General features: G+C 48.3%; 1 protein-coding gene across 17 annotated transcripts in view; it reads left to right on the top strand.

Annotated features, from left to right (window-relative positions):
- srcin1a (SRC kinase signaling inhibitor 1a) overlaps nt 1-21,896 on the top strand; it is a 584,261-nt gene that overhangs the window by 554,502 nt on the left and 7,863 nt on the right. For 13 of the 17 annotated variants that reach the window (XM_087977753.1, XM_087977757.1, XM_087977752.1 and 10 more), the window contains 5 exons: nt 1,949-2,104; nt 2,910-3,023; nt 9,573-9,650; nt 12,211-13,755; nt 18,764-18,916. In XM_087977753.1, coding sequence (XP_087833879.1) covers nt 1,949-2,104; nt 2,910-3,023; nt 9,573-9,650; nt 12,211-13,755; nt 18,764-18,916 — 2,046 coding nt within the window. Of the gene's footprint in view, nt 1-1,948; nt 2,105-2,909; nt 3,024-9,572; nt 9,651-12,210; nt 13,756-18,763; nt 18,940-21,896 lie in introns of all 17 variants that reach the window. The other 4 variants (XM_087977748.1, XM_087977754.1, XM_087977747.1 and 1 more) reach the window with 2 other exon arrangements.

The following is a 21,896-nucleotide window of genomic DNA, read 5'->3' as shown; positions in this document are numbered from 1 at the left end:
GTCACGGGCTGGACTAACCTGTCTCGCCTATCCTGATATAAATGGCTGTGTCAGAGTGTCATTCAAAGCCAATCACATCACTGTGGCTTTGGAGTCACTATTAGGCTGGACAGGATACAGTAAGGGCGTTGAAGCAACAGATACTGGGGAACACCACCTCCTGCAAGTTCCCCTCCGAGCTCCTCACCATCCTGACTTGGAAATATATCACCATTCCTTCACTGTCACTGGGGTCAAAATCCTGGAATTCCCTCCCTAAGGGCATTGTGGGGCTACCTACAGCACATAGACAGCAGCAGTTCAAGAAGGCAGCTCACCCCCACCTTCTCAAGGGGCAACTAGGGACGGGCAAGAAATGCTGGGCCCAGCCAGTGACATCCACATATCCAGAATTAATTTTAAAAAAGGTTGTTATTTACAATAAAGCTATGGTTTCCATTATGAATGTTAGAAAGTTCTTTTTTAAAATCCATTGTTATTCACAACTGTGTTTAAACTCCCCAGCTGCTGTGGTGGGATTTCAACCTATTTCCTTGAGATTATTAATGCAAAAACCTAACTGTATTTCTGGTTATATAATCCTCAGAATCCCCTGCCCTATTTCAGACATTGGCTTCAGGTGGACTGTAAAAACAGCGGGTTGTTTAGCTCAGTCTGCTGGACAGCAGTATGGTGCCAACAGCACCATCAACCACCATCCCCCCCGCCCCCCCACCAGCTGAGGTTACCATGAAGGACCGTCTTTCTCAACCTCTCCCCTCGCCTGAGGCACAGTGATCCTCCGGTTAAACTACCACCAGTTATCTCTTTGTATTGACAGAGCAGCCCTATGGTATTCTCGGACTGTGCTGACTTTACCCTTTTTCTAGTTAGGGATTGAGAGAGACAGTGCTGAACTGTTTATTGTATTGCCAAGCTCCAGTGGATTACCACCCCACCAATTAATTAACGCCCCTCAATGGTGAAACACTAGACACTGCGGCTCACTCTTTGGCCTGTTCAAACTGCCTCCTGCCTGCCTTCCAGTTTAGTGCCCCTAAAGCTGCAGAATCCACCAGGAGACACAGGAATCCCTGTCTGTTGACTGGTGGGATTTGACCCCCCTTGACAAGAGTGCTCTCTGTTAAACAGAACAAGATATGGAGTCTACACAGTGAGGGATTCCATGCAAACCCCTCATGTAGTTGTGGAAGGACGCAGACAGTGCTGCATGTTGCTGGTGACTGTCTCCTTTACTGATGAAGTAACAACTGATCATCTTAAACTCAGCAACCAGCGAGGTGACTGCTTGAAGCAGCAATATTCCTGCTTCCACACATTAATTCACCAGGAGCTCCTGCGAATTAATGTTAAAGAATAAACTGCTACAACTCCTCATTGAGTATTAGCAAGTTCAGGCTGTTACCATCATCATCCATGTGAAATCTGATGTGACCCTCAATAAAGAACAAACTTGCATTTATCTAGCACCTTTCATCACCTCAGCATGTCCCAAAATGCTGTGCAGCCAATAGAATACTTTTGAAGCACGGTCGAGGTTGTAAATATTGTTTAGTTACATTCCTGTGATGCACCTTGGGATGTTTTCTTCAATTGAAAAATAAATGCAAGCTCCTCAGAAGAAAAATGTAATGCCCCCTGTAGAAGCTCATTTCACCAGGGACTGTGCTTGTGTATAATGGAGGAAAGGAGAAAGTGAGGTCTGCAGATCAGAGCTGAAAACATGTTGCTGGAAAAGCGCAGCAGGTCAGGCAGCATCCAAGGGACAGGAGAATCGACGTTTCGGGCATGAGCCCTTCTGCCATTCCTGAAGAAGGGCTCATGCCCGAATCGTCGATTCTCCTGCTCCTTGGATGCTGCCTGACCTGCTGCGCTTTTCCAGCAACACATTTTCAGTTATAATGGAGGAAATGCTGTCATTAAAGGCTCCCTTTCCTGCCTTTCCCAGAAGGCTGACTCTGATGAAACTGATGCACCAAGACCACATGTCAAGCTGCGAAGGACCATGTCTGAGGCCAAGCCTCCGTCAACACCACCACCGATTGTAGCATCAGCTGTTCGCGATGATGAGGATGAAGAGAATAGGATCATGGCTGAATTGGAGGTTTGTGTTTTTGGATTAATTCTGCTATTACTTCAGGGCAGAGGGAGTGCAATCACTGAAGCTTGTCTTGGGACCAATTTTCTTCCTCATATGTTGGGTGATGCAGCAAAGTCCATTGTGTGCTGGAAATTGGGTCATCTCTTCAATTGTTTATTGATTACAAGTTGCCACTTACTCCAAATTAATGAAGAGGCAAGTGACTGACTATTAAATGATATCGATGTTTGATCACTTAACTGGCTTCAGAAGCTGTGTTCCTCATTGAATACATCTGCAACTGTTTGTCAGTCACTTGTGACGAACGCTTGGTTTGAGCTGGGTGTGTTTCCAGCCGCACTGTGACATCAGCTCGGCCCAGCTCAGCTCGGCTCAGCTTGGCAATGTGACTGGGCACGTGGACCCTGATGGAATTCCCAGGGCTCTGACACTCCTCGACTTGTTGCTAACGTGAATATTGCACATAACTGGCAAAACGGTTCTGATAGACCAGGCCCAGGGTGACGTTTTGTTGTACTCCTCATGTTTTAGTTCAGTTGGACCTACAGCTCATGCCTCCCAAATCCTCCAGGGTCCACAATGAGTCCACTTACACATCCACTGGGCTCCTGTGGATTCCACACACATTCACTCTGTGTGATTCTGTAGTGTAACCCATTACATTTACAAATCTCCCAGTTTTCAATTTGCAGATTGTCCTTATTTTGACCTTAAATAATCTTTATTCGTTGGTGGTCTTTCAGAGAAGAGAAAACTTGTACTTTACGCAATGTCTTTTATCTTTCTTCCCAATTTCTGGTCCCATTAGGTTTTTCAGAGAAACTCTGTGCCTTTCACAGGCTCAAACGACCAGGGGATGGCTGCTTTCCCCACTCCAGATCCTAGACCTTGCAGGGTTTCCCTACCAAGCAGACGACTAAAGGTAAAGCCTTGTGGCTTCAAAATTCTTCTGAGCACTTCTCTAACGAGCCTGCTTCCACCTCCCTGACTAACCACTGCTGCTCGCACCTCCCGCTCACTTACTTTACTCTTTTGCCTCTTCACTATGAATCTTCTCACCAAACCTTTGATGCCAACCGAGCACTTGGAATGTAGAGTTGGCACCAACCCAACAGCTGGTCAGTCACCCTGGCAGCATGGAATTTGTGTTGACTGAGGCTCTGCCTGTTTATTAATTGCTGCAGCATGTTATCAAGCAGCTGAGAGATGCCTGTGTGTGCCTGAAGATTAGCACCTTGCTTCTGAAGCAGCCTTATAGCCTGAAATCTTCCGAAGCAGCTGCACGTGTGTCTGTGGAGCAGTCACCTACATGCCCAGCTCCCTCATGGAGCTGCTTAGTCATGTGTCGCTCAGCAGCTGCACTCTCTCTGTACTCTTGCAGCCAAATGACTCCGATTCCACTATGTTACAAAGTTGAATCTCCAATCCATTCTATGCAGAAAGTTGGAGAATAGTAGGTGATTCAGCCCCTCAACCTGTCTGCATTTTCCAGTCTCTCTTGTCGTGGTGTCAGTGTCCTTTAGCTTCCATTGCACTCTGTAGACGAGCCCTTGGTAGAATCTGTCTGGATCCTGATCTCACTGGATCCTGAAAAAATTAACTCCTTCCCTTTAGGGCTGGCTACACTCTCAGCCGACAGCACTGCTATCTCAGGATGAACCAGACTGATGTGTCTGGCTTCAATACGGTCAGTCCATTTCAGTGCCAGTTAGTCTTGGGCAGGAAGAGATTTACAAACTAAAGTTCTGCATTCTAAGTTCAGAACTTCATAAAAGCTAACTCTTTCACCATCAAACCCCAGGAATACTTTGCTATTTTTGTGCTTTTAAAGTCATTTATTTTTATCACTTCTTTCCTTCACTCTGCTCCCTGTTAAGTTGACATTTCTGCTACAGTCCCAGGAGCAGCTCAACATCTTCTTCAGGTAAAAACAATGACTGCAGATGCTGGAAACCAGATTCTGGATTAGTGGTGCTGGAAGAGCACAGCAGTTCAGGCAGCATCCAAGGAGCAGCAAAATCGACATTTCGGGCAAAAGCCCTTCATCAGGAATAAAGGCAGAGAGCCTGAAACGTGGAGAGATAAGCTAGAGGAAGGTGGGGGTGGGGAGAAAGTAGCATGGAGTACAATAGGTGAGTGTGGGAGGGGATGAAGGTGATAGGTCAGGGAGGAGGGTGGAGTGGATAGGTAGGAAAGAAGATAAGCAGGAAGGACAAGTCATGGGGACAGAGCTGAGCTGGAAGTTTGGAACTAGGGTGAGGTGGGGGAAGGGGAAATGAGGAAGCTGTTGAAGTCCACATTGATGCCCTGGGGTTGAAGTGTTCGAGGTGGAAGATGAGGCGTTCTTCCTCCAGGCATCTGGTGGTGAGGGAGCGGCGGTGAAGGAGGCCCAGGACCTCCATGTCCTCGGCAGAGTGGGAGGGGGAGTTGAAATGTTGGACCACAGGGCGGTGTGGTTGATTGGTGCGGGTGTCCCGGCGATGTTCCCTAAAGCGCTCTGCTAGGAGGCGTCCAGTCTCCCCAATGTAGAGGAGACCGCATCGGGAGCAATGGATGCAATAAATGATATTAGTGGATGTGCAGGTAAAACTTTGATGGATGTGGAAGGCTCCTTTAGGGCCTTGGGTAGAGGTGAGGGAGGAGGTGTGGGCACAGGTTTTACAGTCCCTGCGGTGGCAGGGGAAGGTGCCAGGATGGGAGGGTGGGTTGTAGGGGGGCGTGGATCTGATCAGGTAGTCACGGAGGGAACGGTCTTTGCGGAAGGCGGAAAGAGGTGGGGAGGGAAATATATCCCTGGTGGTGGGGTCTTTTTGGAGGTGGCGGAAATGTCGGCGGATGATTTGGTTTATGCGAAGGTTGGTAGGGTGGAAGGTGAGCACCAGGGGAGTTATGTCCTTGTTACGGTTGGAGGGGTGGGGTCTGAGGGCGGGATGTGGACGAGATGCATTGGAGGGCATCTTTAACCACGTGGGAAGGGAAATTGCGGTCTCTAAAGAAGGAGGCCATCTGGTGTGTTCTGTGGTGGAACTGGTCCTCCTGGGAGCAGATACGGCGGACGCGGAGGAATTGGGAATACGGGATGGCATTTTTGCAAGAGGTAGGGTGGGAAGAGGTGTAATCCAGGTAGCTGTGGGAGTCGGTGGGTTTGTTAAAAAATATCAGTGTCAAGTCGGTCGTCATTAATGGAGATGGAGAGATCCAGGAAGGGGAGGGAGGTGTCAGAGATGGTCCAGGTAAATTTAAGGTCAGGGTGGAATGTGTTGGTGAAGTTGATGAATTGCTCAACCTCATCGCGGGAGCATGAGGTGGCGTCAATGCAGTCATCAATGTAGCGGAGGAATAGGTGGGGAGTGGTGCCGGTGTAATTACGGAAGATCAACTGCTCTACGTAGCCAACAAAGAGACAGGCATAGCTGGGGCCCATACGTGTGCCCATGGCTACCCCTTTGGTCTGGAGGAAGTGGGAGGATTCGAAGGAGAAATTGTTAAGGGTGAGGACCAGTTCGGCCAAACGAATGAGAGTGTCGGTGGAGGGGTACTGTTGGGGACGTCGGGAGAGGAAAAAACGGAGGGCTTGGAGGCCCTGGTCATGGCGGATGGAGGTGTAGAGGGATTGGATATCCATGGTGAAGATGAGGCGTTGGGGGCCGGGGAAACGGAAGTCTTGGAGAAGGTGGAGGGCGTGGGTGGTGTCTCGGACGTATGTGGAGAGTTCCTGGACTGGGGGAATAGGACAGTGTCGAGGTGGGTAGAGATGAGTTCAGTGGGGCAGGAGCATGCTGAGACAATGGGCTGGCCAGGGTGGTCAGGCTTGTGGATCTTGGGAAGGAGGTAGAACCGGGTAGTGCGGAGTTCCCGGACTGAGGTTGGAAGTTGTGGGTGGGAGATCCCCTGAGGTGATGAGGTTCTGTATGGTCTGGGAGATGATGGTTTGGTGATGGGGGTGGGGTCATGGTCAAGGGGGCGATAGGAAGAGGTGTCCTCGAGTTGGCGTTTGGCTTCAGCGGTGTAGAGGTCAGTGCGCCAGACTACCACTGTGCCCCCTTTATCCGCTGGCTTGATGGTGAGGTTGGGATTGGAGCAGAGGGATTGGAGGGCTGCGCATTGTGAGGGTGAGAGGTGGAGTGGGGGTAGACAGGTTGAGGCGGTTAATGTCCCGGTGGCAGTTGAAAATGAAAAGGTCGAGGGCAGGTAATAGGCCAGTGCGGGGTGTCCAGGTGGATGCAGTGTGTTGGAGGTGGGCGAAGGGGTCCTCGGAAGGTGGGCGGGAGTCCTGATTGTGAAAGTAAGCTCGGAGGCGGAGGCAGCGGAAGAAGTGTTTGACGTCACGGCTTGTATTAAATTCATTGATGCATGAACAGAGGGGGATGAAGGTGAGTCCTTTGCTGAGGACTGATCGCTCGTCCTCAGTGAGGGGAAGGTCTGGAGGGATGGTGAAAACTCAGCAGGGCTGGGAGCTGGGATCTGGTGTGGTTGTGGAGCTGGGAGTGGGGTCGGAGCCAGTACCTGGAGTGGGTGTGATGGTGGGGGGAATGGGGGTGGAGTCATGAACGGGGGGTGTGTTCCCCTCAGGGTTCTGGGGGGTGGGGATAGTGACAGTGGGGTCTGTGGGGGGCATGTCAGCAGAATGCAGGTGAGTGGCATTGGTGGGGGCGGAAGTGGTGGCAGACACGGCAGTGGGGTGGCGGAACTCACTGAGCGTGTGACATCAGCAATGATGTGAGGGGCGGAAGTGATGTCACATGTGATGTATGAGGAATTGTGAGGGGTGGAAGTGGTTGTGGGAGTGGCCATGATGGGGGCGGAAGTGACATCATCAATCAGCATGGTGGTGGCACCTCCTCCCTGACCTATCACCTTCATCCCCTCCCCCACTCACCTATTGTACTCTATGCTACTTTCTCCCCACCCCCACCCTCCTCTAGCTTATCTCTCCACGCTTCAGGCTCTCTGCCTTTATTCCTGATGAAGGGCTTTTGCCTGAAACGTCGATTTTGCCTGTCCTCGGATGCTGCCTGAACTGCTGTGCTCTTCCAGCACCACTAATCCAAAATCCAACATCATCTTCAGTCAGGCTGGAAAATTGGCAGGAAACTGCCTGATTGGGCTTCCTCCCCGTCCTGTCCTCTGGAACTAATCAGCAATGTGTAAAACTGGGAGGGGCATGAGCCTGCCCACTTGATGGCACAGCATGTTGCCATGCCAATATGGCACCACAATCCCATACCATCGGATTCCAAATGGAGATGTTTCCCATCACCTTGCTGAGTTGTTTTGTTTTCTTGCCCTCTCTGACTGTACCTCTGCTACCTTTTCACTACATCCAACAATCTTTCACTAGCCTTTTCCTTTATTCCCAAGGCTCTGGTATAAACCTGTTCTGTCTGTATTTGATGTGTGTGCCCTGTCCACACACTAATCGCTGTTAATAGATGTCGAGGTTATGTAACACTTGCTTGGCTTAGAATTAAGAGCAGCTCCACTGGAGGTGGTTCGGTGGAACTGAAGTTTATGTGAAGTGGTTCCCATGACATTCGTTACCAAGAGAAGCTTGGCTTCACAAACTTCATCAGTCACTTCGGCCAATCACAATAGTTTGATCAATGGAGTCTCCCTCTCGGTTTCTCTTGGTTGGGCTTTTAATCAACTCGAATGTCCAATCCTGTAACGGGGGAGGGATTAATACCTGACCATGTTGAGTGAAAGTGCATTTCTCCCGGGAAGGGAATTTGGGCTTGATCACTTGTCAGTCTAACTCCTGGGCTCGCTGGGGGCAGGTCAATGTTTCTAATCCACTGTGAACCCAGAGGCTGGCAACTTTGGAAGCAGACTGTGGGTGTAATAATGATGGGGCGAGCACCCCCTCGCTGTCGCCAATCCCTATACCTTCCCCATCTGCCCGATGGGTCCCAGTGAATGGAAATACCTCCCCCCCCCCCCCACTTCTCCCTACTTTCAATCTGAGGTCTATTCTCCTGATGGTGCTTCTGTCTGGCTGTGTCTCCAGCAGCTGGTGACAACTCCAACACCCCCCCACCCCCGCAACAAATTGCACTTGGTCAGGTTGGACGCAGGATTGGCGCCTTGTTAGGAATTGGGGTCCCAACACCTGGCCATTAATAGCCTGGTGAGCATAGAACAGATTAGGGGTCCCTATGAACAGCCCTGGGTAGGTTTGTCCTGTGGGGAGGAAACTGCTGGCATTAACTTCAGTCCAGTGACCCCCAGCTGACTAGTATGGAGCTGATAGGGAACCCCCCTTCACCAATTACTGTACACCCAGAGACTGCACTGCTATAACTGACTGACTGGGATTCATATTGCACACCCTCCAGCCAGTGCTAAAGGAATAATGCCACTGTTATCAGAAGACCCTGCTGCAGATTCAATTGGGAGTTCAGACTGTGAATTCAACAACCAATTCCCATCTCCAGCTGTAGGTTATTGTCCAACACAGTGTCAATATTCACTGCACTTAAAATCGAGAATTTCAGAAAACAGTTTGAAAAGTTTACTGTTATTTTCTGAAAGTTGTAAGGGTTGTTGATTTTGTTAGTGACTAATTCATTGAGAACTGGATAGCTTTCTCTCATGTTCATTTCCATGAATATACAGCATAGGAACACCCCGTTCTAGCACAGTTACATGCATCAATCCAGTCCTTCAAATGTCCAGTCGAGTTGTGATGTTTGCTGCCACAGAGGGATGTGAGCTAAATAATGGCACTTTGGCTATCGCTGTCCTAATGGAGTAAGACACCCCACAGTGCCTTACAGGAGAGCAGTTTGGCATTGAGTCATGTGGAGAACTTGAGTATTTTACAGAGATGGGGAGGGGGTGAAGCCTTGGCAAGATTTGATGTAATACAACACGGTCCTGCAGTGAGGATTAATTAATAGACCGAACATAAGAGCAGGACTAATTGGGGATCAGGCTGTGACTGTGGGCTGCCTCAGGGGTCAGTGCCTGGACCCAGCTGCTCTCCCTCTGTACCAAGAATCTGGATGAAACTAAATACAACGTTCTTTCAAGTTTGTGGATGACACAAAAGTAGATGGGAATGTGAGTTGTGAGTTCCATTTCCCATATTCCTATGATTTGAAAACAAGAGCAATAATTTTAAACATTGAGTCAAATTGCTGTCCGGAGTGCTGCTTTGTGTTGGTAAGTGCAGGAGGGACCTGGGAAAATGGGAATAATCTGAAATTATCAGCTCCCCAAACCTGGCGATAAATCTTTGTGTCCCTCCTAAGGCAAAATCCAACTGAAATGCCACCTCCTCTCCCCTGTTTTGAAGTTCACTGTCTAATCCCCACAAGATCCCCAGGATGGAGTTGCTCTGGGCTAGAGGCAGGGCTGAACCATCTGGGAGTCTGCTGCTGGAATGTGCAGGACTCCCAGCAGATTCTCCTCACAGCCAGCAGGCAGTGTTCAATCTGAAGGCAATAATCCTGCAAACATGTCCCATCAGGGTTCAGGTGGCATCCCATATCCAGAAGAAACTGAAGCCTCAGAGGATATCCTTCCTGGTAACCTGGCTACAGAGTGGGTAAGTAACGAGGAAGCGTTGCCGATGGGTGGGAGTGTTTCCCAGCTGGACTGGTTAAGCAAGAGAGTGGCAGCTATCTTTGTTTTGAAATAATCACTCCAGCTGTGAAATGGCTGATTGTTAGGTTTGAGTAACACTAACGTTGGAGAATTGGATTGCGGGCAGTTTTAGGCACAAACTACAAGAGAAAATTTAAAAATACTGGAGAATAGAAATCTGTAATTACAGGCCATTAAATTCCAAAAAAAAATTCGGTCAACGTGTCCAATAAAACTTGCGTTTGGAATAATCAAACTGTTTCGGACCTGGGGATGGATGTGGATGTGGCATGTACTAATGGTTTGGGATATTGACTAGATTAGGTGATAGTCCATTGTTCAGCTGTGGATTGTGTTGAGTCAGACTAAAGTTTCCCTAGGGTTGTTCTCTCATTAGAGACAGATTATTGGCAGGTGGTTTAACCTGAGGGTCACTACACCTTGGGACAGGGGAAGTGTCCATCATGGTAACCACAGCTGGTGCAGGAATTGAACCTCCGCTGTTGTATCTGCATCACAGCACTCCATCCAACCAAGCTAAACCAACCCCCACTGAGCAAGACATAGACAGACTCCAGCTGCAAACAGTTGGCAACTTTAATCACACCTCCCCAACAGAGAGGCCATTATACCAAAACACTGAGATCTTGTCATGTGCAGCAAACAGGTCCATGTGTCTGGGGAATGCATTGGTGCATGTGTGGGCAATGTGCCCAGTGCACATGACTCGACACACTGTTTCAGGAAAGAGCCAAGGCATTTTTCTGAATGGAGCAGATCACCATTTCAGATCTGAACCTCTGTCCAAAAGCGACTGGATTCATGTTTTGACTCAAAGAATTGCCCTCTAGCACTTCCTGTCCAACAAAATAATCATTGGATTGTGAGACATCCCCCATTAGAATATTTTCAACCTATTGTGATGAATAGAAATTGTTTCAAATCGCAGAGAATTGTTCCAGCCTGGAAGGTGGCCATTCAGGCACTATGTCTGTATTCTAACCTTGTCATCTACCTTGAAAATCAATTCAAATCACAGAAACAATTTAACTTGCACATTATTCCACTTGGAAAAATTAAAATTAATGTTGAGAATCCTTCACAATCTCCAGTCCAATCCATTGTTAGAATCATGCAGCCCTTCGGCCCATCAAGTCTGCACTGACTTGGTTTAATCTCACCTGATTTTCTCTATTTGTATTTGCCATGATAATGATGGCGTTATGTGAAACGTGCATTTCCCTTAAGGGTCACACTCCCCTTCCCTGTAACTCACTTAATGGGTGACATCCACTTCCATAGCCCAATGCATCCTCCGGATTGCCAGTAACAAGAGAAACTTCTGCAGATTTCCTTAAAATCCTCTGATGCTACGTGTGTCTCATGTAAATCTCTGACGCATTTCCAGATAAGCAGTTAGGAAGCATTTCAAATCTATCGTGAAATTCTCAGAAAATAACAATGATTTGCATTCATGTAGCACCTTGGCAGAGCATCCCTTAGGTGCTTCCCGAGAGCAAAATGCAACACCAAATTCTCAGAAGGAGTTAAAGGTCAATTGGCCCAAAACTTGATCAATTGGCTAGGTTTTAAAGGGACATCTTAGAAAGAGAAAGAGAGGTAAAGAGACGGAGAGGTTTAGAAAGAAAATCCCAGAATTCAAGATCCAGGCAGCTGAAGGCACAGCCACTGCAGAAAGAGAGGCCAGAATTGGGGAGGTGCACAAAGATTATGGAATAGAGGGTAGAGAACTGGGGAAAGCAGTGATGACCTGTACCCCACAAAACCAGACATTGAGATTGGAGTTCAGAAACAATAACACAACCTCCAAGCTGTCCACTCTAGCTTGAATGGAGGTAAGCGAGAAAACAGGAGCTCTCAGGGGGAGGGTGGCTTTGAAGTTGAGCCTCCATTTTAGGTCGAGTTTGGTGCTTAACCCCTGCAGGCTGTAGTTCTCAAACCTCGAGAAAACCCTTCGAGGGAGAAATCGAGCCCTGCTTGTGAAGAATAACTTTCTGCGGATCCCACTCAGCTCCTCCACAACGTCAGGGAGCCCCCTTCCCTGGACCTCTGGGAACAATGTTTAATCCATGTAGCAATCCCCCTCTCCCTCGATACCAGATTCTGCTCCGATCAGTTCAACATGATCAATCAGGACATTTTATAGGGAAGGAAAAAGCAAGAGAAGGGGGAAAACTAAATCCCTTTCACTACCACGTCAGCTGATTTATCTGCCTTCCAATTACCAGTTTGGAATTGTTTATGTGTTTTGTAAGATTTTGCTACATTATTCCACACTTTCACCCAGTTAATTTCATTGGATTTTCTTTTGGTTTGTGCATTTCTTTCTCTGTTTGTTGTATATCAGATTTTTGTGCCTGTTCATTTGAAGATATTTGAGATCTGATTACCTGCAGATTTCAATTCACAGCTGTGAGTGCAGAAGCTCAGGATAATTACTTGGAATTAATGATTCACCATTCATTTATTTCTTTGTGTGTTATCCACGTTTGCATCTGTAGGAAATAGATGTCCCATGTTCCCCAAGTCCAGTACAGCTCCCTCAGATTGTGTTTACTGAGCTGACATCTGGGTCTTGTACTCCTACCGTTGAAGTCATGGAGCAAGAGGGAACAGCACCAACTGCCACACACGACAGCAACATGGAGAACGGAGAAACAGCTGGAAGGGGCCTGGGCTCTGTCTCACTGCAGGGTCAACTTACTGTGCCCAGCTCCGAGGCCTGGGCACAGTTTGTGCCGTCTGCGATCGTGTTGGAAGAGTTCATGATGATTGAAGCTGCCCTAAAGCAGTCTGACCAGACTCGATCCCAGTCCCCTCCTCCCGACCGGGAAAACCCCAAGGCAAAAGAAATCCTGGAAGAGATTCTCGAAAACCCTGCAGCCGAGATTTCCACTGGGGAAGCACCTTGCATTGAAGATGCTGCAGAAAATGTAGCTTTTATGATAACAGAAAACCAGATCCAGGCCTTATCCCAAAGGGAAGTCCAGGAAATTGTTAGTGAGAAAGGTGAGGATATACACACCTGGAGTGTTTCCTCAGTGAAGGAAGACCTCTCCGGAGATCCCTCTCTAGATCCCTCAGAAGGTCTATCCAACGGAAAAGGCCCCCTTGTCTCTTTGGACAGTAAACCAGTTGTTGTCATATTTGAAGAACCCATGGACATCAAAACAGCTTACAAAAGGTTGTCAACGGTATTCGAAGAGTATGATGAAGAATTTCAAACAATGTTGGGAGAAAAAGCTTCCAGTCAACAAGCACAAACAATCCCATTTGAAGAGCAAATGGCAACATTGATGTTGTCTGCTGTTTCTGAGGGAGTCAATGAGCCTTCCAAGGAAGACTGCACATCAGTGAGTGAGTCAGAAGGAGATCTGAAACATGGTGATGACACAGCTTCAGATGAGAAAGCTTTGCATCCCATTCCAAATGTTACATCCCCAGAGACTGGAAATGACAACTCAAAGAATGTTAAGATTCGGTTTCCCAAGCAACGGCTGAACGCATTGACAAAAGCCATTGAGTCAGGATCAAAAACTGGACGGAAAATCTTGCAAGTAGTTGTTTACGAAGAGGAGGAGAAGATAAACAAAGTAACAGGTGAAAGGCAAACGGAGGTGAAAAAATATGAACTCAACCAGATCGAGCAGAGCCAGGGTAGGACTTCGAAAACACAAAACACAAGCACAGGCTATTCCAGGTCAGAGGAAATCAAGAACAGCACGTACAAAACAATGGACAGTCTGGAGGAGACCATCAGAGAATTGGAATCCACCATCACCCAAATCAGCCAACACCCAAGCAGTGAGTTCACATTTGCCAAAGAATGTTTCACTGTCCCCGACGTCAGTGAGCCCGGTGGAGAGCAGGTGGAAGAGCCCGGTGAAGAGCAGTGTCCTGCTGCTTGCCAGCCTGATGTCGAAAAGGAAGATGATGTGCCAATCCTGATGGACCAACCGTCCAGCTCGCTAACGAGCCTGTCTCCGAGTTTGAAAGTCAAGCCAGCCCTACTCCCAAAGCCCCAGCTCCCACCAACAGAAGCAAAGGTTCCATTTTTGTATCTTTACCTTGCAGACTTTGCCCACTGCTTCCTCTAGGCCTCACCCTTAGCTTGATCTCCTCTTGTTGGCTCCTGGCTGTTTGACCCACGCACACGGTCGTTCACTTCACCGTGAATCCTACTGTGATCCACTGCTCACATTTCTTACACTGTCTACTCTGCCTGCGAAGCTCAAATGACTTTCTTTTTCTCAATTTAGATTTACTTTCTATCTGACTCCTTCAGAATCCTGTATGTGTCATGGGGTGATGATGATCATTAAACTGATTCCTCGCTTAATCCTAGATCTGTCTGAATCTGTTCACTTTCACTGATGCTTTTGTAAGGCTGATTAAAAGTGTCTTCTTGGGTGCTGCTAATCTTTTTAAAGTTGCATTTCTCAGGGTCTTTGAATTGATTGCTCTCCTGGTCTGGCAGTTTATTCTTGCTGCAGTTGAAAGGGGCTTTGCCTTTCTGGGGATGGATCAAATCGATTACATCTTTTTGAGGGAAATAAGCATCATCATTTACATCATCTGGGATAAAACAATGAGATGTTGTTGCAAGTTTGGGTTATAGATCCTAACAATTACAGAAACAATGGAGGCAACGCCCCTTTAACACTGAAAACTGCAGCAGGACAGAGACAATAATGCAGAAATGACCAAACATTCCCAGGTTCCAGCTGCTAAATGAGGTGCTGTTTGTGGCTTACCACACTGCTGTTTCTGGTCTTTATTAAATCTCAGAAAGGGAAGAATTGCTGCATGTCATTCCTATGTCATTTCTGCATCCACTCCCTCTGATTGGAAGAAAATGTGTCTTGGTGTACAATTATTTTCTGAATTTCTCAACCCTTTAGTCTTTGAGAGATTAATTACAGTCTGTTCTTCAAAGGCGTGTGTAGGCTTTGACTTGCGAGATTAGAACTTGTTAGGTCAATCTCTTAAACAGCTGTTTGAAAAGTAACTTGTTGATAACTACATAACCCTGTGCTTAATCTTGGGTGATGGTGAGGAGTGGGACATCTTGGTGCTCAGCATCCAATGAGAAACAAGATTCGATCATTCCTTGGGTCTGGGGTCTTTTTACGGACATTTCAGATTCTAATTCCGGTCTCTCACTCTCTCACTCTCACACTCTCACACTCTCACACTCTCTCACTCTCTCACTCTCTCACTCTCTCACTCTCACACTCTCTCACTCTCTCACTCTCTCACTCTCTCACTCTCTCACTCTCTCACTCTCCCACTCTCTCACACTCTCACACTCTCTCACTCTCTCACTCTCACACTCTCTCACTCTCTCACTCTCACACTCTCACACTCTCACACTCTCACACTCTCTCACTCTCTCACTCTCTCACTCTCTCACTCTCACACTCTCTCACTCTCTCACTCTCTCACTCTCTCACTCTCTCACTCTCTCACTCTCCCACTCTCTCACACTCTCACACTCTCTCACTCTCTCACTCTCACACTCTCTCACTCTCACACTCTCACACTCTCTCACTCTCTCACTCTCTCACTCTCTCACTCTCCCACTCTCCCACTCTCTCACACTCTCACACTCTCTCACTCTCTCACTCTCACACTCTCTCACTCTCACACTCTCTCACTCTCACACTCTCTCACTCTCTCACTCTCTCACTCTCTCACTCTCTCACTCTCCCACTCTCCCACTCTCCCACACTCTCTCACTCTCACACTCTCACACTCTCACACTCTCTCACACTCTCTCACACTCTCACACACTCTCTCACACTCTCTCACTCTCTCACACTCTCTCACACTCTCTCACACTCTCACACACTCTCTCACACTCTCTCACACTCTCTCACACTCTCACACTCACACACTCTCTCACACTCTCTCACACTCTCTCACACTCTCTCACACTCTCTCACACTCTCACACTCTCTCACACTCTCTCACACTCTCTCACACTCTCTCACTCTCTCCCACTCTCCCACTCTCACACTCTCTCTCTCTCTCTCACTCTCTCTCTCTCTCCCACTCTCTCTCTCTCTCTCACACACTCTCTCTCTCACTCTCCCACTCTCTCTCACACTCTCTCACACTCTCTCACACTCTCTCACACTCTCTCACTCTCACACACTCTCCCACTCTCTCTCACTCTCCCACTCTCTCTCACTCTCCCACTCTCTCACACTCTCCCACTCTCCCACTCTCTCACACTCTCACACTCTCTCTCTCTCTCACTCTCTCTCTCTCTCACTCTCTCTCTCTCTCACTCTCTCTCTCTCTCACTCTCTCTCTCTCTCACACTCTCTCTCTCACTCTCCCACTCTCTCACTCTCTCACACTCTCTCACACTCTCTCCCACTCTCTCACACTCTCTCACTCTCTCTCACTCTCTCTCACTCTCTCTCACTCTCTCCCCCGCCAGCTTGGGCTTTGGACTATGGGTGACAAGGGTCAGGAATAGATTCCTTTCTCCTTCGGGGGATTTTAATGACCTCAATTTAGGGGGTGATTGTATCACTGGATTAACAATACAAAGTCCATATTAATGTGCTACGGCTATGAGTTCAAATCCCACCAGGGCAGATGGTAAATTTTCACTGAGTGATACAGCACGGAAACAGACCCTTCCACTCATCCAGATATCCTAACCTAATCTAGTCCCATTTGCCAGCACTTGGCCCATATCCCTCTAAATCCTTCCTATTCATATGCCCACCCAGATGCCTTCTAAATGTTGTAATTGTACCAGGCTCTAGCACTTCCTCTACCAGCTCATTCCATACATACACAACCCTGTGTGAAAAGTTTGCCCCTCCGGTCTTTTCCCCCCTCACCCTAAACCAATGCCCTTTAGTTCTGGACTCCCCTACCATGGGGAAAAGACTTTGCCTATTTACCCTATCTATGTCCCTCATGATTTTATAAACTTCCAAAAGGTCATCCCTCAGCCTCTGATGCTCCAGGGAAAACAGCCCCAGCCTGTGCAGCCTCTCCCTGTAGCTCAAAGCCTCCAGCCCTGGCAGCATCCTTGTAAATTTTTTTCTGAACTCTTTCAAGTTTAACAATATCTTTCCTAGAATCAATGAAAATCTGGAATAAAAAGCTATTCTTAATAGTGTTGCTGTTAAAACATAAGAAAATCTGCCTTCCTTACCTGGTCTGGCCTACATGTGATTACAGACCCTCACAACCACATCTGAAATGGTTTTGCCCATCCAACCAGTTCAAGGGGCAATTTGAGATGGGTAATAAATGTTGCCCCAGCCCATATTCCCTGAACAAGTTAAAAAAAATGCCCCATGCCCGGTCTTATTTTGATGCTTCTCCTGAAAAGACTCATGCAGAAAGAAAGAGCTCTTTTTTTTTGAGAAATAAAATATTGGGCCAGGGACCTGGGAGACTTCCACTCCTCCGGGACCTGTTCTGTCCACTGAGAGGGGCAGTGTACCACAGACACAGGGTCCTGTAGGCGTTTCACTTGAGTCTCCGGGGAATGGCTGAGCCCTGGGCTATACAGCTGATCGCTGATCCCAGTGATCACTACACTGTCCCATTAATCAAAAAGCCCGACAGCATTTTCAGCTGAATCCCCTAGTTGCTCCAGTCCACTATTTCAGAAATCACACATCACTAGGTTATAGACCAACAGGTTTATTTAAAATCACAAGCTTTTGCAGCGACGCTCCTTCATCAGGTAAAGATTTCAAATGAACCTGTTGGACTATAACCTGGTTCTGTGTGACGTATGACTTTGTCCACCCCCCAGTCCAACATTGGCACCCCGTGGTGGGCTGTAGCTAAATGTCTCCTCCCCTCACCCCTTGTCACTGTAAGCGGCCCAGTCAGCGATTCACCCCACTGGGGTTTGTGGGATCTTGCTCTGCAGTGACTGCACTTTGAAAACCCAGAACTGTCTGAGGGCAACACCCTGGTCTGTCATCGCCTCCCTCTGTCAGATACCCCTCTTCCCGACACCGAGACTGGGGTCTAAAGTTCCAGGCACAGGGCTCCCATGTTCCCAAACTCAAAGAATAATTCGACACAGATTTAAAACAAAACTTCCAAGTGCTTGAAATACACAGCTCCCTGGCTAACATCTGAAACAAGAGACACTGGATCCTGATCCTAGAGGCAGCAGGAGATTGACTCGAGAGATTTACACTTGGGCTGGTCGGAAGGGGGAGGGCACACAAGATGTGGGATGCTGACTGATGGAGAAAGCAAGAGGAATGGGGGAGATCTGGGGTGGGAGTTGGGGGGGGGAGGTGAGGGTGGATGAGGAAAACCAAGGGGCCTTTGGTGGGTTTCAGGGTGTGGTAATAGGGGATATCGGGGAAATGAGGACAATGGAAGATTTCAGGGAGATGGGGAGAGATAGTGGGGTGGGTGCTGGTGGGTAATTGGGGAGATGGTGATGTGGGTGATGGTGGAATAGGGAGATTAGGGGAGACCAGAGTTGTGTGGGGGTGGGGTGGGGTTGGTGAGCTGCTGGGGATATGGGGAGTATTAGTAAGATGGCAGTAGCTGAAGTGTTCCTTGCCCCACACCCAGACTCTCGCAGTGTTGGGGTAGGACCTGGAATCATCGAGACCCTCTGACCCCTTCCCTTCCTCCAGACCCCTTGCTTGTATCCTTGGTTTTGCAACTGTTTCACACAGAATATGGTGTGTGTATGAAACAAGCTGCCAGGGGAAGTGGTGAGGCTGGTACAATTACAATATTTAAAAGGCATCTGGACAGGAAAGGTTTAGAGGTTTATGGGCCAAATGCAGGCCAATGGGACTCTAGTTTGGGAATATAGTCAGCATGGATGAGTTGGGCTGAAGGGTCTGTTTCTGTGCTGTAAGACTCTACGACCTTGTTTATGTCAAGGGAGAGCTCAGGTTGCAGGGAGTGGGGGGGGGGTGCAGAAATTGGAAAGGCGCTTGGGAGATGGTCTTGAAGAGGGAATGAAGGAGCCATAAAGCTGTCTGAGTCCAGGTGGGCCTGTGCTGACTGTCTGTTTATTCTGTTCTCTCTTGGCTCTAGATTGGGAGCAATCCCTCACTGCAAAGCCGCATTGCAATTCCAGCTTCTCCAAAACTCAAGCAACCGCACAGCAGCAGCAGCAGCGAGAAACTGAAACATAACAAACAGCGGGAAGAGTATCTAAGACTACAGAGCCAACAAGGCAGCCAGCAGGTAGTTTACTTCTAGACAACAAAGTGAGCATTTTGATCAAAGCCGGCTTCATACTCATTGGTGGTGGCCCTGCTGCACCTCCTGCACCAGTGCATCTGCAATCTCCCCTCCCCCTCGCCCCTCTCTGTCACCCTTCCCCCTCACCCTCTCCCCAGCCTTGCACCTCACTCTTCCCGTCCTGTCCCTGCACCCTTTGCCCTCACCCCTCCCTCCCCTTTCACTCTCAACCCTCTCCCTTACACTTGTTCCCCTCTCCCCATCCCTCACTCCCTCCCCCCAGGTGTAAAAAGATAATTAATTGGCAGTTGGTAAAGCAGGAAAGCTGCTGATTAATGGAGGAGGCAGTGTGTGTTTGTAACAGCTCACTGTGTTAATCAGAAGTTTCCTGCCTTGGAGAAAGCAGACTCAGTGGAACATGTTAAAAAGAAAGTCATTAAGATGAAAAGAATTGCACACCAGTGGGGTAAAAGGAACTACTGGGATAACTCCACCAACACAGTGTGCTGATTGGTCTCCCACAGGGACCTGCAGTAATTGATCATTCTTGCCACAAGATGGCAGCACAGCACTTGACAACCGTCCCATGGCCGAGACATCTTTCTTTTGTGTTAATAGATCTTCTAAAAAAAATAGTTTTGCTTCCCTCTTACTAACATCACATTCTCTTTAACCCTAGGATTTCCTTTACACCAAAGGAAGGTTCTGGGGAGAAATATTGGTCTTAAATAAACACACTGATGAAATCCACTCTGATGTCCCTCATTCCTTTACCAATACCATTGCATTCTCTCCCCTTTCCTTCCCCACCTCTCCCTCCCCAAAGTCACATTGACCTTTCCTGGTCCAGTTCCCTGGGCTCTCCCTCCCATCTGGAGGAAATACAAGGACACACCCACTTTGATTAAGATGATAAATTTCACTAGCCGGAGGCAATATCACTCGATCAAGCCTCCAGGAACATGTCCAACCAGTAAATGTGACCACTCTGTCACTACCTCCCTCAGAATCCTACCCTGCAGACACAGATTCCTGTAATTAATCCAACACCCTGTCTGTCCCATTCTGTGTGGCTCTGGTAGATGTTCAGAGGGTCTGGGTATATTTGTATAAGGAACATTACAAGTTGTTTGCAGTTTTCATCCATTCCATGGGATTGGAATACAGCAGTAAAGCAGCTTTGTTACAGTTGTATGAGACTTGGTAAAGAGTGTATTTGGTCTGGAATGTTATGGGGAAGCAGTGTCCACCAGCCAGAGAGTCAGAGACAGCACACTCTCGCCCCCTAGCTGATGTTGCATGTTAACTGCCTGCCCTCGCAGTTCCTACCTTTTCCAGGACAGGGTCTGCTCCTTGCCAAGAGGTGACAGCTGATTGGAGAGCCAGCAATCTTAGCACCACTGGGAGCTGTGGCCAGTGCTGAAATTGCAACCAACAGGAGCAGCCATGATGGAGGCAGCTCAGGGAGTTAGGCTGTGAAATAACTGTACCGAGGCTGGTATCCCGTCACCAAATCACCCATTCTTTACTTGTGCACAGTGCACGGCTGTAGCCAGCCAGCTCAGAGTCAATCACCTGGACTGAGGAGATTCTGAATCCCCTGTTTTTTTAAATTTTATTAAACAGTACAAGTTACCAACATACAGCTAACAAAGAACAAGCCGTATACAAGAAACAGCAATTTACTGGGGAAAGGGGCAGCGAGCCAGATCACAAACCCCACCGCCCAACCAGGGAAATGAGATTGAACCTCGAATCCCACCTTATCAGCAAAAATGAAACAGTAAACAATCACAGAGAGCCTGATAAACCCAACAGTAAAACAGTGCATATATTACACACACCCCTGGCGACCCAGCAAACCACCCGTCCCTACCACCTTCCGGTCACTCTAAGGCAGTCCACCCCTATGCACCTTCCGGCTCTCAGTCCACCCCATGCCCCTTCCAGTTCTTGGTCTGCCCTGAGACACCTTCCGACCACTCTAGGACAGCCCGTCCTGATTCCCCAACACCATCCCCCTACCTGCCCAGGGTGACAGCGCTGAGGATGGCCTACCCACCATCGGCTCTCAGTCTGCCCCTACGTGCTCTTGCCCACCCTGATGCGCCGTCCGGCCTGTTGTCTGCCCTGACACATCTTCCAGCCACCTCGGGGACAGCCTGGCCCCTTACCTGGGATGACAGTGTGCAGGCTAGCACACAAGCCTTCCGGATTTTGGCCGTTCTGACACACCTTCCAACCACATCTAGGACAAACCATGGCAATTATATCTTCTCAGGACGACAGCGCTCAGAATGGCCTACCCATCTTCTGGCTCTCAGGGCGACCGGCATCAGGAAGGCCTATCCACCCTCCAGCAGTTGGGATGACCTATGAACCTCCAAGCTCACAGCGAGGCAGTACGGGTGATTGACTCTGTCTTGTTGAGTTTATCACAACAAACAGAGTCCCTTCTGGTACACACAAAGTCCATTACCATAAATGAGTTTTTGCGAAATGCAGAGTCCATTCCCAGGAACAGAGCCAAATCTCGCAGCACACAGGTGTTCAGTCTCCAGAGGCCTGGTCCATCCACAGAGGACCAGGCCCACTCATAGGAATCAATTCATTATAAAAAGATGCAGTTAACTCCTGCAGGCAGAGTCCACTCCAGGACACAACAAATGCTCACCTCCCAGCACACACAGGTGTTCAGTCTTTACAGAGGCTGAGTCACCCACAAAGGACCAGGCCTACCCACAGGAACGGATGACTCGGGGGCCCCAGTTCTAAACATCAGAAAAAGTGAAAACACATGCGAAAAAGAAAGAAGCCAGAGTGCAAGGGCTAAGCCCTGCCACAAAATCAGATGGTCCTTTTCTCAAAGAGAAAACGAGTAACACACAGGCTGCAACCAACCAAAGAAACAACAGTTCCCTAGTGAGAACTGAAATACAATAGTTACACACTAACTGATGTATGTCAGTCAGTTTAGAAATCA

Source organism: Chiloscyllium plagiosum, unplaced genomic scaffold, assembly GCF_037043375.1.
Source record: "Chiloscyllium plagiosum isolate Xiang-an unplaced genomic scaffold, Cpla_swu_hap1 HiC_scaffold_32, whole genome shotgun sequence".
NCBI classification, from domain to species: Eukaryota; Metazoa; Chordata; class Chondrichthyes; order Orectolobiformes; family Hemiscylliidae; genus Chiloscyllium; species Chiloscyllium plagiosum.
The sequence above is the reverse complement of the archived record's forward strand: the minus strand, read 5'-3'. Positions and strand labels throughout refer to the sequence as shown.